Raw genomic sequence first — 13,569 nt, 5'->3', positions numbered from 1 at the left:
TTTTTTTTTTTTTTTTTTTTTTTTTTTTTTTTTTTAATTTTTACGGCTCTGATCTGATCGTAAATTTGTGTTTTTTTGTTTTCTCAATTTCGTCGCAGTTGTTGTTCATCTAAGAGCTACCGGTGGTGCTCCGATACTGAAACAATCTAAATTCAAGGTATATCTTCTTTTTTTTTGTAATCAATCACGATTCACGAATGAGAATGATCAAGTTTAATCTAATAAGACGAAATTAGGGTTCTTATGTTTGTTCGAACATTTTTGAAATATTCGATAATATGATTTTATTGTTGAGTAGAGAGTTTCAGTTGATACGATACAATGTATGTTGTTCACCATGAGATTTTCGATTTAGGAGAAATCTATCTATATATGTGTTTGTTCATCATTGCCTTTTTGTTAGTTTGATAGATTCAATTCTTTCACATTGATCAACTAGGCAACACCGTAATCATGATCGTTTCTTGTTGAGAATGTTTGTTTGATTTTAGTTTGCGTTTTTATTTTCAGATTTCAGGGACTGATAAGTTTGCTAAAGTGATTGACTTTCTAAGACGGCAGCTTCACTCTGACTCATTGGTAATTTTATTCAATCAAAAAATTCTTTTGTGTTGTCTTTTTGAAACAAGTCATTGATTTGTGTACTGTGATAAGTGATATCTCTCTTCACTGTGTCAGTTTGTGTATGTAAACAGCGCTTTCTCCCCAAATCCCGATGAATCGGTAATTGATCTCTATAATGTAAGTATGTGTTCAATTTTCCATTACCTCTCTCTCTCTCTCTCTCTCTCTGCGGTTAAACCCCCACTACTACAGTTTGTATTTGGTACTATGCTCCTGAAGGTAGTAGTAGGTAGTTTTACATTATCCAACTGAGTACTTTCAATCCTGAAACCCATAGTTAACATTGCTTTCATCCTCGTAGCATTGGATAATAACAAAGTAGTGCTGGTTTTTGGTGGATAATTGCAGAACTTTGGGTTTGATGGTAAACTGGTGGTTAACTATGCCAGTTCCATGGCATGGGGTTAAAGTTGCATCTTATGTTGTCTCTCTCAGTCCAAAATCATTGATCTGCGGGATGATGATACAAGTTGCTACTCTTTTCTTTGGTAGGAGAATCCAAGTGAGTGTAGGAATGAGACCCCCCTATTTGTTGTACATCCTTAGGAATGGCTCTTCATCAAGTTTTTTTTTTTTTTTTTTTTTTTTTTTTTTTAACCTGAATACATATGACAAAAGTGGAACAGTTTTTGTGTGATACTTTCATATTCAAAAGAATGATTCAATCTGAGCTCATGTTTTTTTTTCTCTGATTTGCGTTGTTTCTAGACTTAAATAAATAAATATATATCATGCTCGACAAGAACAACAACAAATTGAAATACAAAATGGGCTGTATAAAACAACAACTAGTAAAATGGGCTTTGGATCCATTAGATGAGCCTACCTACGAGAGAATGTGATGAAAGAGGGTGACGGCGATTGACATTGGGTCCCGTAGTTTACTTTCTCTCACAACGGAGCAGCAACTAGTATTTTTTTTTGGTTCTCTCTTTTCGTCTCCCTCGAAAAAAAAAAAAAAAAAAAAAACGGAGTTATTTTAGTATTATAATTACAGCTTGTAATTTGTACAAATAAATATAGATATGGAAATCGAAATTATACTGAATTCTACGTTCCCCAAATTTTTCGCCTTAATCTCTCTCCTTCCTCAACCCCTAGATTTAGCCCTAAACCGTTACTACTCCTCTTAATCTCTCTCTCTCTCTCTCTCTCCTTGCATTTTCCCGGAAAATTTTTACCCTTTCCGCCAAGTTTCTTTTATGTTGTACAGAGTCAATTTGTTCTTCTTCCTTTGACGTCTCTTATTAGGGAGAAAATTTGTGTGACCCCTTTTTTTTGCCCCGAATTCGAATCTTTCAATTTTACAAAATAGTTGTGAGAGAGATTCCTATTGATTCTTAGCTTCTTCTCGACTTCATCTCTCATCTTATCTTATCTCATCTCATCTCATCTCATCTCATCTTTCTGGGGAAAATAGAAGAGAGGGGAGAGGAAGAACGAACACGGAGACCTCCTGAGATCATATCTCTTCCTCAATCAAATCTTGTGGGNGGGGTTGACCAGATCTTTTACTATCCAATTTCAACTATGCGCTGACGCGGACGAGCCTGGGTTCTTTTATTTGTTTGGGTGTTAAAAATCATCTCTGGGTGGATCCGAGAATCAATCAATCAATCAATCTGGTGATTGATGAGAGAGATGATCTTGATGGGTTTTTCGAATTTCGTATATACATCATCCTTGAATGTTTTACTACTTCTCGGTATGTTTCTCAGCTTCCTTCTTCTTGTCCAATCACAACAAGAAGAACAACCTCAATTTCAATCTCCACCTCCTCCCTCGCCTCCGCTTCAGGATTCATCACAACCGCCACCGCCGCCGCCGCCTCAATTGCTTCAATCTCCGCTGACTCCTCCTCCTCCTCCTTCACAATCCAACGCTGGAGTTATTATGTCTCCTCCTAATTCTCCGCCGCCACCATTATCATCATCATCATCATCATCACCTCCACCGCCGCCGATTCCAAAACCCTCTCATCCTCCTCCTCCTCCACCTCCGCGTGCGCAAGCTTCTCCTCCTCCGCAATCTAATAGCAGAAACCACCAACCACGGAGGTTACGGCCGCCATCTCCTCCTCCTCCACCTCCACCTCCTCCTCCTCGGGTCTTCAAGGAAAAAGACAAGGGTGGATTGAACACAGGGAAAACAGTGGGTCTAGTATTCGCTGGGTTTGCAGCAATGTTGCAGATTTGCGTTGTTGCCTTCTTGCTTTTCAAGAGAAAGCAGCTTCTCCGGATGACACATACTTATTGATTCTTTTTTCGTGGAGCAGAGTATTCTTACTGAGACGAGGAGACAAAGCATCAAACTATTTAAAAAAGGAACTCAATTTGATTTTGCTGCAAATGCAATGGATGCTTTCCTCAAAGACTTGATCATCAGCCCTTTTTCCTCTGTAAATTTGGGTAACTTCTGGATTTGACATATTTCCACCTTCTTCTTTTGTATTCAATCTTTTCATAAAAAAAGGTCGTGTAGTTTTTCGTTTACATTGCCTAACGATGCTAACTAGAGAGTGTGTGTGAACAGAGAGGTTTGGAAAAAAAATGGCTCAAGTCATGTAAAATTTGTTTCTTTAGGGATTCTGTGAGATGAAAACCGATTATCTAATTTCATTTTGTGAGTTGGCAAAATGTGTTTGTGCTGTTGGTTTAGTATTTATTATTCTTGTTACGTTCTCTTGATGGGGTTCAGGGTTGTACACAATTCCCCTCTATCTCAGTTTTTTTTTACGTGTGATGTTATTACAGTGAGAATCAAGGCAGTGAAAAGATAGGAAGATACAAGTTTCTTTCTCTATGTTATGCTTTGCTTAGGCTATAGATTCTTTGTCACTTGTCCTAGGAAGATCAACTCCATATTGACACGGGAACTGCTTAGACTGTAGTTGATAGCTCTTGGAATCAGAAAATGTCAAACCTTTCCTGTTTTATAGCCTCTAGGAATCAGAAAATGTTTGAATCTTTCGTGTTTGATAGCTCTTGGAATCAGAAAGTGTATAATATAATTCGTGTTTGATAGCTCATGGAATCAGAAAATGTTGGGATCTTTCATGTTTTTATCTGTAAAAATTCGGTTATTTAGATCTGTAGTTATCTTCTTATGTGATGTTTGCAAAGTGGGGATTTTATGATGATGGGGATTTTATGATAACTGGCCTCTCTGGATGTATGGGCTCGTTTGGTTACAACTTAGAACCGATTTTTTGGTTTATACAAACCTGTCTAATTAGGATAGTTTCACATGGAAGAAGAATGGTATTTTTTTTTTGATCTTGTTCCCTATTCTGAAAGTGTTTAAGACGCGTTTTTGTTTGGTATGAGACCAAAAAGATGAGCTGGTTTTAATCTGGACCTGATTCCGCTCATAGAATCTTTCGTTGGCAACATGTTTCTTTTTTTAATTCTCAAAATACATTTATGATAATACTTAAAACATAATACTAGTGTTGGTAATGATTCCAAGTAATCATACGCACGTAAAAGATTAATGGATCAAGAGAGTCATGATGTTTTGTCTTTTAACTCTCTCACTTTTTTCCTTTTGCCAAAGAAGCACATGCATGCAAGGAAGCATACCCAAAAGTTGTGTATGATTTGTTTGTTTTCCTATAAGCGACAAAATTTCTTATGTTCTACATATAATAATAAGTTCAATTTGTTGCCATATTATGTTGAGTTTTGACCATTCTCTCGTTCTGTAAATGCGTGATTCAAGACTTGGGTCCACGGAACGTCATTTCATATAGTTGAGGACACCTAGTCCCATAGTTCAAATAGTAATGGATTCTAAAAACTTTGAAGTGTAAAAACATCTTTGCGGATACTCTTATACTTTGCTTCAACCACAATTACGATAATTTTCAACCAAGCCCAAGCAAGAGTCTTCCTCCAGATAAGCGTTTTACAGTTTGAACACACATACTTAACATGTAATTGCCTAGAAAAAACTAGGTTCATGTGTTAAATAGATCCATATATAAGAGGTATGCCTGCACCCTAAGAAACAAACTCAATATATATATAGATAGCACTGCCCCGCACAGAGTCGTGTTTTCTTTTGTTGCTTTCAGGGACACTAAAATATAAAACGATTTCTTGAGAAAGCAAGAGAACACACACAGACATATCTGTCGGATCACTTTTCTTGTTGGACCTAACACACATAGAAAAAGAGAAAGATACATAAATGTATACATATAGGTTTCTGCAAACAGTGTCCTGTCTCATTGTTCCACGGAAATAGATGTGAAATGTGACTCTTCAACATTTCGAAGTTGTGTGTGTTGGTGCAGCAGACCCATCATTGAATACTGCCATCCTTAATCAGCTACCTGAGAAAAATTAATCTAGAATTATCAATAATTAAAATCAACTTATTCTTTTCTATTTAGCGTAGATTAGATTATTTTTGCAGTAATTACCAGTGTCGAGTCTTGAGTGGGAAGAAAGGTCAAGCCAAGAATCAGAACTCTTGTTCTGTGCCCAGTCCTCACCGAAAAAGTGATGAAGAGACTTCTTTGATTCCGATGAATCTTTCTCCTCTTCTTCTTGATGACTTTGATGATCTTGTCTTGATGAATTAGCAATGACACTACTTCTTGTGGGTTTGTTGAACATGTCGGCGCCCAAAACGAAACACTGTTGCTGTTGCTGTCGATGATGATGATCCTGTTCATGATCATGTTGAAGATGTTGAGATGATGATGAGGATGAGTATGTGTGATGATGATCAATCTTGTGATCAGTAGTACTACAGTGGTGGTACGGGTCATTCATCACTGTTGTTGCTAACGGTTGTTGTTGATGGTATGGAGAATCTTGAAAGCTTCTAGATGCTTCTGGAAAAAACGTTCTTTCTCCAACTCCAACTCTTTCCCCAATTCCTTGAAAATACCTGAAATTGTAATACAAAAAAATCCCTCTATATAAAAAATTAAAAATAGAAGTTTCTTCCTTTTCAAGAATTTAATTAAGCATGAAAAAAGGGAAACTAAAGATAAGATTACAGAACCTGAAGTCTTTGTGGTCAGTAGCAGAGGTTAAGACATTGAACTGAGAAGTAGGATTAGTGTTTTGATGAAGTGACAAAGCAGAAGCATGATGAAGAGGTTGTTGTTGTTGTTTAGGTGAAGTAGAAGGGTAAGGATAATCAAGAGAATGGCTGTTGAAGTAACCTCTAGTGTTACTGCTACTTCCACCAACACCAAACCTGTTACTGTTGCTGTAAGCATCCATTGAAGAAGAAGAGGCAGAATAAGTAGTTGAAGAGGAAGATGAGGAAGAAGAAGACAAGGTGGGACTTGGGCTGTTGTTGTTGGGGAATGAGAGAGATGGTGATGTTAAAGGAGTTGTTGTTGTTGTCTGATTCTGGTCAAGAGATTTTCTGGCACGGTTCCTTCCTCTGTGCATGTGTTTTTCACAGTACTTTGAATCTGGGTAAGCTTCTCTTGAGCATCTCCACTTCTTCCCATCTGTTCTTCTGCATCTTCCTGGTTCTGGATCTGGTTTCCTCCCAAATCCCATCTGGTAACATCCCCATCCAACTGCATCATTTAAATAAAACAAAACCCTAAACTTAGTCATGCTGTTAAACCCTAATTAAGACCTTAATTAGTTCCAAAATCATCAGAATATTGTGGAAAACTTCCAAAGTGGTCGTTGGAAAAAGAAAAAGGTGGAGACTTTAAGCAGAAACTCAGAAATCTAGTGTGTATAAAAACACATAAAGCTGGAAACTTTGGGCATAAGAATCAACAAAAGATTGAATGCAAGCCAAAAAAAAAAAAAAAGAAGAAGAAGAAGATGTGTAGAGCTTACGGGATTGGTGAGGGAGGAGTCTAGAGACCAAGGCAGAATCTAAGCTTCTTCTAATGGAGAAGATGAGCTCAGGTGGGACAGGAACACCAGAGACCATGTACTTGTAAATTAGGGCTTGGTGTTCGAGTTCTTGCCATTGTGTTGGTGTAAATGGAGGCCTCTCTATTGTTCTCCCACTACTTCCACTTAGACTCATCATCTTTTCTCTTTCTATCTTCTCTCTAGCTAGCTTCCCTCAAAGAAAGGTTTATATATGTAGCAAAAGCCTAAAAGAAGATAAGAGCTTGCTTTCTTGATGGATTCAGAGACTAGGGTTCCTGAGTTTCGGACAGGGACAGACAAAGAAGACCACCCTCTCTGTCACCTTTTGATCTCTCTCTCTCTCTCTCTCTCTCTCTATCAAAGCATATATTCCTCAGATGCAAATTGCATGAACACTACTAGCTTAGGTTCTTCCTCTTCACGAGACCATTCTCTCTTTAATATATATACCCTATTTCTGTATTTAGGAGAGATAAATTAGTCACACTCTAGTAGATAGGTTTATTTTTTTGTTGAACGTTAATCAAAACGAAACATGATATTTACTATGTGTTTAATAAATTAAGAGATATCACAAAACATCCAATAAAGAAATGAAAAAAAAAAAATCAAATCAGGACAAGAGCTTTTAAGGAGTTTTGCCATGTAGTGTAAAATCAAAACAACATTAAAATATCCAATATTGTTAATGTTAAAATAGATAAAATGTAATGTAAGGGGGTTGAAGAAGAGTGTGGTCCTATAAAGACTGGCAAATCTGAAGAGACTCAGGCCCAGTGTTCCTGTTGCTTCTTCTGCAGCACTTGATGCTCCTGTCTCTCTGACTAAACTCTTTCCTCTCTTCTCAATCTTTTCTTCAAATCAACCATTTCTTTAATTAATTTATTTTATTTTCAAACTAGTATATATATATAACTATTTGTGTTTTTTTATAAAAAGAATGCATTGATTTTGGGAATCTTTTTTTTTCTTTCTTCCTTTGAGCTGACGCACTTTTTAATTTCAGCTGTATCCCAACACTTCATGGCCTAAAAATGAGTGCCATTTCCTTTTTATTGAGCTCATTTTTTTTTTCATTTTTTTCATTTTTTGTTTATAAGATTGAGTGAGCTCTGTTGTTATTACTGTCTAAGACAGGGGAAAAACAGATAGATGCATAAAAAAAAAACAAGTATTTAATGAGAAGAATTCGGAAGGAGCTTCTTGTATCACACACTGCACGAATCTCTGACTCGAGAAGAAGAAACCAAACTTTTTTGCTGACCTGAAAAAGAGTAATATTATAGATTTTACAGTTTCTGACGACAATAGAAAACAAAAAGATTTTTACAATTTCACATTTTTTACATAGATATATTTAATTTACAAGGTGGCAAAATGGTTAATAAGGAACAAAGAAGAGGGTGTTTAGATGAGAAATAGAGAGCAGGGAAGAGACCATTGGATAAAGAAGGGGACTAGGTTTGTTTGGTTGCAAGTGAAGTGAAAGTACTTTTGTCCTTTTAAAAAAAAAAATGTTAGACATTTTGTCGTTTTTTTATTAAATAGTTTTCTTAAAAAAAATCGGACGTAATAGTTTTTTTCAGTCTATACAAAATTGAAAAAAAAAGTATAGGAATATAAGAAAGAAGAGAAAGGCATGTGAAGTATCAGAAATATACAGAGAGGGTTGGGTTCATTAAGTGCAGAGAAAAAAAAGAGTAAGACTGTTCACTCCTCTGTTTGTTTCTCTGTCTCTTTTCACATGCTCTGTCCTTTTCTCTCCTTTTTTTTGAAGCCTCCTAGATCTTTCTCCCTTACACACCTACTATCTACTATTCTTTACTTACACATTTATAAGTCCGATACATAATGCACTCATTTCACATATTTCTTACATATACTTGATATACATGATCCTCAAAATTTAGGGTTTTAAATTTGTTGCATTGGATCGAATTATGAACTAATCCTTTTGTAGTCTTGGATGGATGATAATCTGATGCATACTTTGATTTAATGGTATAAGTTTACAAAACAAAATTGAACATATATTGTGTTAATTTTATTTTGTTGTTGTTTGTTTTATGAACTGGAAGAATACAATCATGTAAGATATAGCTAGTGAGATCAACCAAATAAAATATCGATGGTTACCTTAGCGTGACTAAACTAACCATCATCCTTAAATTGGTTGGGAAAAATGATATGCATGTATATTTTTTTAATGAGAGATATAAGATGGTGTATTGGACCTATTGGTACACATGTTACGTTTGGTGGTTGGTCAAACTGATGATCATGATGGTGAATAAGGTAGGAAGAAGAAGGTGGAAAAACCTTTGGACTAAGGGATATTTCCGTTTAAGAGCATAAGTTTCCATTTTAGTCATTCATATGCATGATGATGATCATCATCTTTTCTTCTTCCTTTTCTCTTCCCTCTTTCTTTTATTTTATTGTGTTTTATTTAAACAAATTCATTAAAATGAAAAATGGGGGAGTTGCTATATAGATATGTGATATCAGATATAAATAGGAGATGAGGGGTGGATAAAGGTAGGTATTATAGAGACCTACCTCCTTCTCTCCCTTTGACTCACTTTTCTCCATTTTTTTCAGTTTTATGACATGTAAATACTGTACCATAACTATCTTTTTAGGCCTCCAGGGTTATTTACGAATCATATATATTATTTATTTTACATAAACGAATTGTAATATACTTCTGATTTCTGAACCATCCAATCACATTAAACATGGCTATATAACCTATAATTATATGCTCAAAACTTATTATTTTTGTCCCGGTCCTTTTGGATATTAATCTTTCCCATAACGAGTTGATTATCATTTTATTTTATTTTGTAACCGAAACTATATGTGAAAGAATAAAATGAATATAGGATAAGAACATGGTAATAATAATGACGACCAAAAGTAGTCTAAATCACGATTCATAAGGTGCTAATGTTATGCAATTAGCACAGACAATTATTAATTATAATGATTTACTAAACAATACAAACCGATAAACCTATCGAAAATGACAATAGGAGACATATTAATTATGGTGATCACAATAGTACATACTGACACCAATTTCATTTCATACGTGAGTTTGAGCCATAGGTTCATAGTCCCCACTTTTAGTTAATGGGCCGGAGATGGAGCTAGTGGCAGGAATGGTCGAGGGGATCGTCGACGACGTTGGCAACAACAACAACATATGAAACAAATAAGCCAACGTATCAATCGGACAAGTTGGATTACGAGTATTAAAACAGGAAACACGACCCAAAATCCCACATAAATCATTAGTATATAACCAATTATTTGATCGTCGGATTGAACCAATGCGACCGCGAAAAAGAACGCTGCCGATATGCAAAGAACCGCCGCCACCATAAATGTTGCCATTATCATTCGGTTCCTATAAATAACTATATCATCAGATAACTGTATTTTATCTTAAGAACAATTCTCACTAATAATACCAACTGTACAAAAACCTCATAAGATATATATGAAATCGATTATTTTTCATACTTTTATAGTCCAACCAAACAACGATCGAGTTAGTATTTTCATTTTTTCCAATCAGTTTTGTTGAATTGGTTTAGTCAACCATCGGGCACATGAGTCGTTGTAATAAGTGGAGGCCTCGAGCGTCATTTTCCAGGCTTCGTTTTCTGGCAACCTTTACGACGCCGGTAGCTTTTGCTCACCGGCGTCGATTCCCTTCTTCTTCTTGCTGTTTAGACCTCAGCTTGTCACCATTTATAATACATGGTGGTTTTCAGTTTCAAGTCTCCGGTGGTCAGCCGAGTGTGAAATCTTCAGATCTAGAGGTCATCGGTATAGCTTACGGTGATCTCCAATGGGAAAGATTCCTCTTCATAATTGATGATGTATCTCCACTCGTCCCGGGTGCGAAATTCTTGGTTTTAAACCGAAGCGCTTTAGCCTCCAAATCTACCGCCAACTCTCTCCGCCAGTTTTTGCTCCTCTGTTCTCCGCGTACCCAACGTCGCTTCCCAATACCATTATCAATTTTTGAACCAATGAGTACTTCTTCTACATTCCGCCGGTGAGATCCTTTCACGACAGCCTTATGTTCGAACAATTATTTTTGATACCACCACTTCTCCTCGCTTATGTCTCGGGATCCCCTCTCGAAGAACTTCCTCTTGTCATGAGTCACGCCGATGCTGGCTTGCTTTGTCATATCCGAGTCTCTCTCTCGCTTCAACCTCTTCTCCTTGTATTGTCGGTCTTTATACTTTCTCGAAGGACAGATCAGCTCATGAATATTGTCGTCTCTTTCCAACGAGGCAACTCGCCGTTGTTGAGAATTTCCCGTGAATTGCCATGGTTCCTTTGTATTATTGTACCCACCATGTATATCGGCCGCTAATCCAAATCTCTCAAATCTGCAAGCCCCCATAAGACTTCCATCCAAACTGTGGGTGAGACCTACATCGTATGACCGCAAAGATTCTCCGGCGCGTCTTGGTGAAGCGTCGTTTAACCGCCGCAGCCTCTCGAAGATTTTTCAAAGAAGGGTCAAAACCCTAATTGAGATGGCCAAAATTTTGGTTATGGCCTCCAAAAGGTTTTGTTAATGGGCCTCGTGAGTCTAAAAAAACTTTCAATGGAGATGGTGTCACTTTTTAATTCCTGGTTGTTTGACCAGTGTTTATTTTCCAAGATTTTGGGCCAAATAAAAACTTCAAAGGAGTTCGGTCAGTTTCTACGTTTCTTGTTTGTGTACCAATGTATATTTTCTTTGGTATTAAGAAGGATCTTAGGAAAATCCTCATTTTTTTGCTTTGGTCTAGCTACGAACAAAACGATGTATGTGCAACGTGTACAAAGTTGTCGACGCAAGCTAAATGTGTTACCTATAGACCATAAGGGTCTTGTAGTCTCAACTTCCTCCATCAAGGAGAGTGATATTTTCTTATTTTCCTCCTACTGGATTCCAAGCGCAAAGAGCGGTCCCCAAGGCTATTGGTTTTGTATACTAGTAGTTTTTGTGAATTTTTGGACTCCAGAATGTCTTCTTTCATGTTAGTTTTTTCACTTTCCTCCTCTCTCACGGAGAGACTTCCCTATAAGCCTGACCCATTTCTAGCATGGGTGTTTTTGCGACAGGTGGTATATGCTCGTCTTGTCATCCGATACAGAGTATATTGTTGGAAGTGTCTTCTTCTTCCTAGTGGTGTCTTTTGGATTGCATGGTTAGCTTTCTCTATTTTTCTGTGGAGGCGCTCATGTTTTTTCCTTGTCTCCAATCCCTTGTTTTCATAGTCGCGTCATGTTCTCTACTCTTCGGTAACCACTTGGTTTAGATCTTTCAATGTGGTGTGGCAAGATGGCTTTATCTTGGATCCTTTCTCCGGTACTCGACTCTTGGGAACTTATTCCCAACCTACATGCTGCTTCCTTTTTCAGGGAGCTGAAGATTCATCATCTTTAGTGCGAGTTAGGTTTCTAAAAACCCGTCGGAATCTTTGTATTCCAGTGTGGCAAATTGTCAATTTGCAACCAGTGATTCGGTCTTCGTCAGCCTCTCCTCACTTCATGTGGTTGATCTCCTTGGTGGATCAAACTATATATATGGCTTTTATGCCTCCTTATCTTTGCACTAGCTTATTTAGTTGCACTTGTTATCTTTACCCTTGTTGTTATCTTGGGATGTTGTGGTTTGTTAGGAATCNAAAAAAAAAAAAAAAAAAAAAAAACCATCGGGCACATTAAACCAAAGTCAACACCTTATTGTTAATGAAGTACATGACTAATTTTAGTCTTCACTTTTTAGTTTTTACTTTCCTGCAGTAATATCTTGTCAAACACAAAAGTTACATTAAATTTCAGACTTTCAATAATATTTACATAAGTTGCACATATAATTAATTTATTGGTTGGTACTTGGTAGTGGACTAGTTGGTACCTTAGTCGTAAACCGCTGATGACGAGGAGAATGAGACTCATCGAGGCAGAAAAAGAAACTGTACTACTAATTACCATCCCAAGATAGGCTTGACGCTTGGAACTCTCGTACTCCAATACAGCAGTCCCCGCTTTCCCTTTACAAACCGGAGCTCCGGTTTGATTTCCGAAAGAACAATTGTCACTTTGCCATACGCCACCGGGAGGACTAACCATAACTTGAAAACTCATACCAGCTATTACCGTTGCCGTAACCATCAGATTTCCTCTGGTTTTTTCTAACCAATCACTTTGGCGGTTTAAGTACTTTGCGAACCACTCTGATGTTGATTCTTCTCGACCGTTGGCTTCCATGATTCAAAGCGATGAGTGTTATTATTTTTAAGAGTTTTAACAAGTTATATGTCTAAGATTATATAGGAAAAAAAGAATGAGACTTGCTTTAAGGAAGGGGGATAGAAATTTCTGGTTTCATCAGCTAAAAGTCTAGTTTGAGACTATTCGTACGTTGATTTACGGCAATAGAAAACATATTATTTGAGAACTACACCAGCAAGTCAACACAGCGACATTAGGTAGTCGTCGCTTTTCTTAAAAATATTTATATATAGAGTTCGAGTTTTTTAGGTTTGGAATTGCACAACATCAAATTTGACTTTGGGAGCTTCTTTTTTCTTTTTCTATTCTTTCAACGGTCTTTGTTTTTCATAGTACCTACATCTACATGTGTGATGTGTCTAATGAATGAACTTGCCAAATAAAATGTTGGAGATATATATAGATGAAGATGGAACACTCGCTGCAAAGTGCATAGCATTCGACAAATCAAAAGTAGATCAGTCGTTAATGTTGGTGTTGATGTCCAAATCGGTCACAATTAGAGTATTTTAATTCGGTAAAAGGAGGCCGAAGTTCTCTTTTATTGATCGATGCTAAGGCACAAAAAGAACGAGCTACAACGTAACTTAGACGAGTTACTAATAATAGACGAGGAACAATAAACGAGTTCGGGCTCGTTGACTTCTTCTTAGTGAGTAAAGTTTGTACTTGCTATCCGTATTTTTTCCCTTTTCGCGCAATCCCCTTTTTCGGACGTCGTACACCCATTTTTATAGGGAACCGTGTCGGTTCATCCTCCGAAAAAACT

The 13,569-nt window shown here is 36.9% G+C and overlaps 4 protein-coding genes across 4 annotated transcripts in view; 2 read left to right on the top strand and 2 right to left on the bottom strand.

Annotated features, from left to right (window-relative positions):
- The window catches only part of LOC104765199 (ubiquitin-like protein ATG12B), a 3,178-nt gene extending 1,884 nt beyond the window's left edge, over window positions 1–1,294 (top strand). Inside the window, exons 2-5 of the mRNA XM_010488878.2 lie at window positions 99–157; window positions 511–579; window positions 679–741; window positions 973–1,294. Coding sequence (XP_010487180.1) covers window positions 99–157; window positions 511–579; window positions 679–741; window positions 973–1,032 — 251 coding nt within the window. The 3' untranslated portion in view covers window positions 1,033–1,294. The remainder of the gene's footprint in view (window positions 1–98; window positions 158–510; window positions 580–678; window positions 742–972) is intronic.
- LOC104767498 (formin-like protein 3) lies at window positions 2,275–2,880 on the top strand. Its single transcript, XM_010491517.1, has one exon. It carries the CDS (start codon window positions 2,275–2,277, stop codon window positions 2,878–2,880), a length of 606 nt encoding a protein of 201 aa, XP_010489819.1.
- Window positions 4,706–7,068, bottom strand: LOC104765198 (growth-regulating factor 5). Its single transcript, XM_010488877.2, has 4 exons — window positions 6,447–7,068; window positions 5,641–6,172; window positions 5,051–5,523; window positions 4,706–4,960 (listed from the first exon to the last, which is right to left on the bottom strand). The coding sequence occupies exons 1-4, from the start codon at window positions 6,643–6,645 to the stop codon at window positions 4,953–4,955; spliced, it is 1,212 nt and encodes a 403-aa protein (XP_010487179.1). The 5' UTR covers window positions 6,646–7,068; the 3' UTR covers window positions 4,706–4,952.
- Window positions 12,229–12,811, bottom strand: LOC104765197. The gene is made up of 2 exons (XM_010488875.2): window positions 12,424–12,811; window positions 12,229–12,314 (listed from the first exon to the last, which is right to left on the bottom strand). Exons 1-2 carry the CDS (start codon window positions 12,774–12,776, stop codon window positions 12,281–12,283), a joined length of 387 nt encoding a protein of 128 aa, XP_010487177.1. The 5' UTR covers window positions 12,777–12,811; the 3' UTR covers window positions 12,229–12,280.

Source organism: Camelina sativa, chromosome 19 (genome assembly GCF_000633955.1).
Source record: "Camelina sativa cultivar DH55 chromosome 19, Cs, whole genome shotgun sequence".
Lineage (NCBI taxonomy): Eukaryota > Viridiplantae > Streptophyta > Magnoliopsida > Brassicales > Brassicaceae > Camelina > Camelina sativa.
The sequence above is the reverse complement of the archived record's forward strand: the minus strand, read 5'-3'. Positions and strand labels throughout refer to the sequence as shown.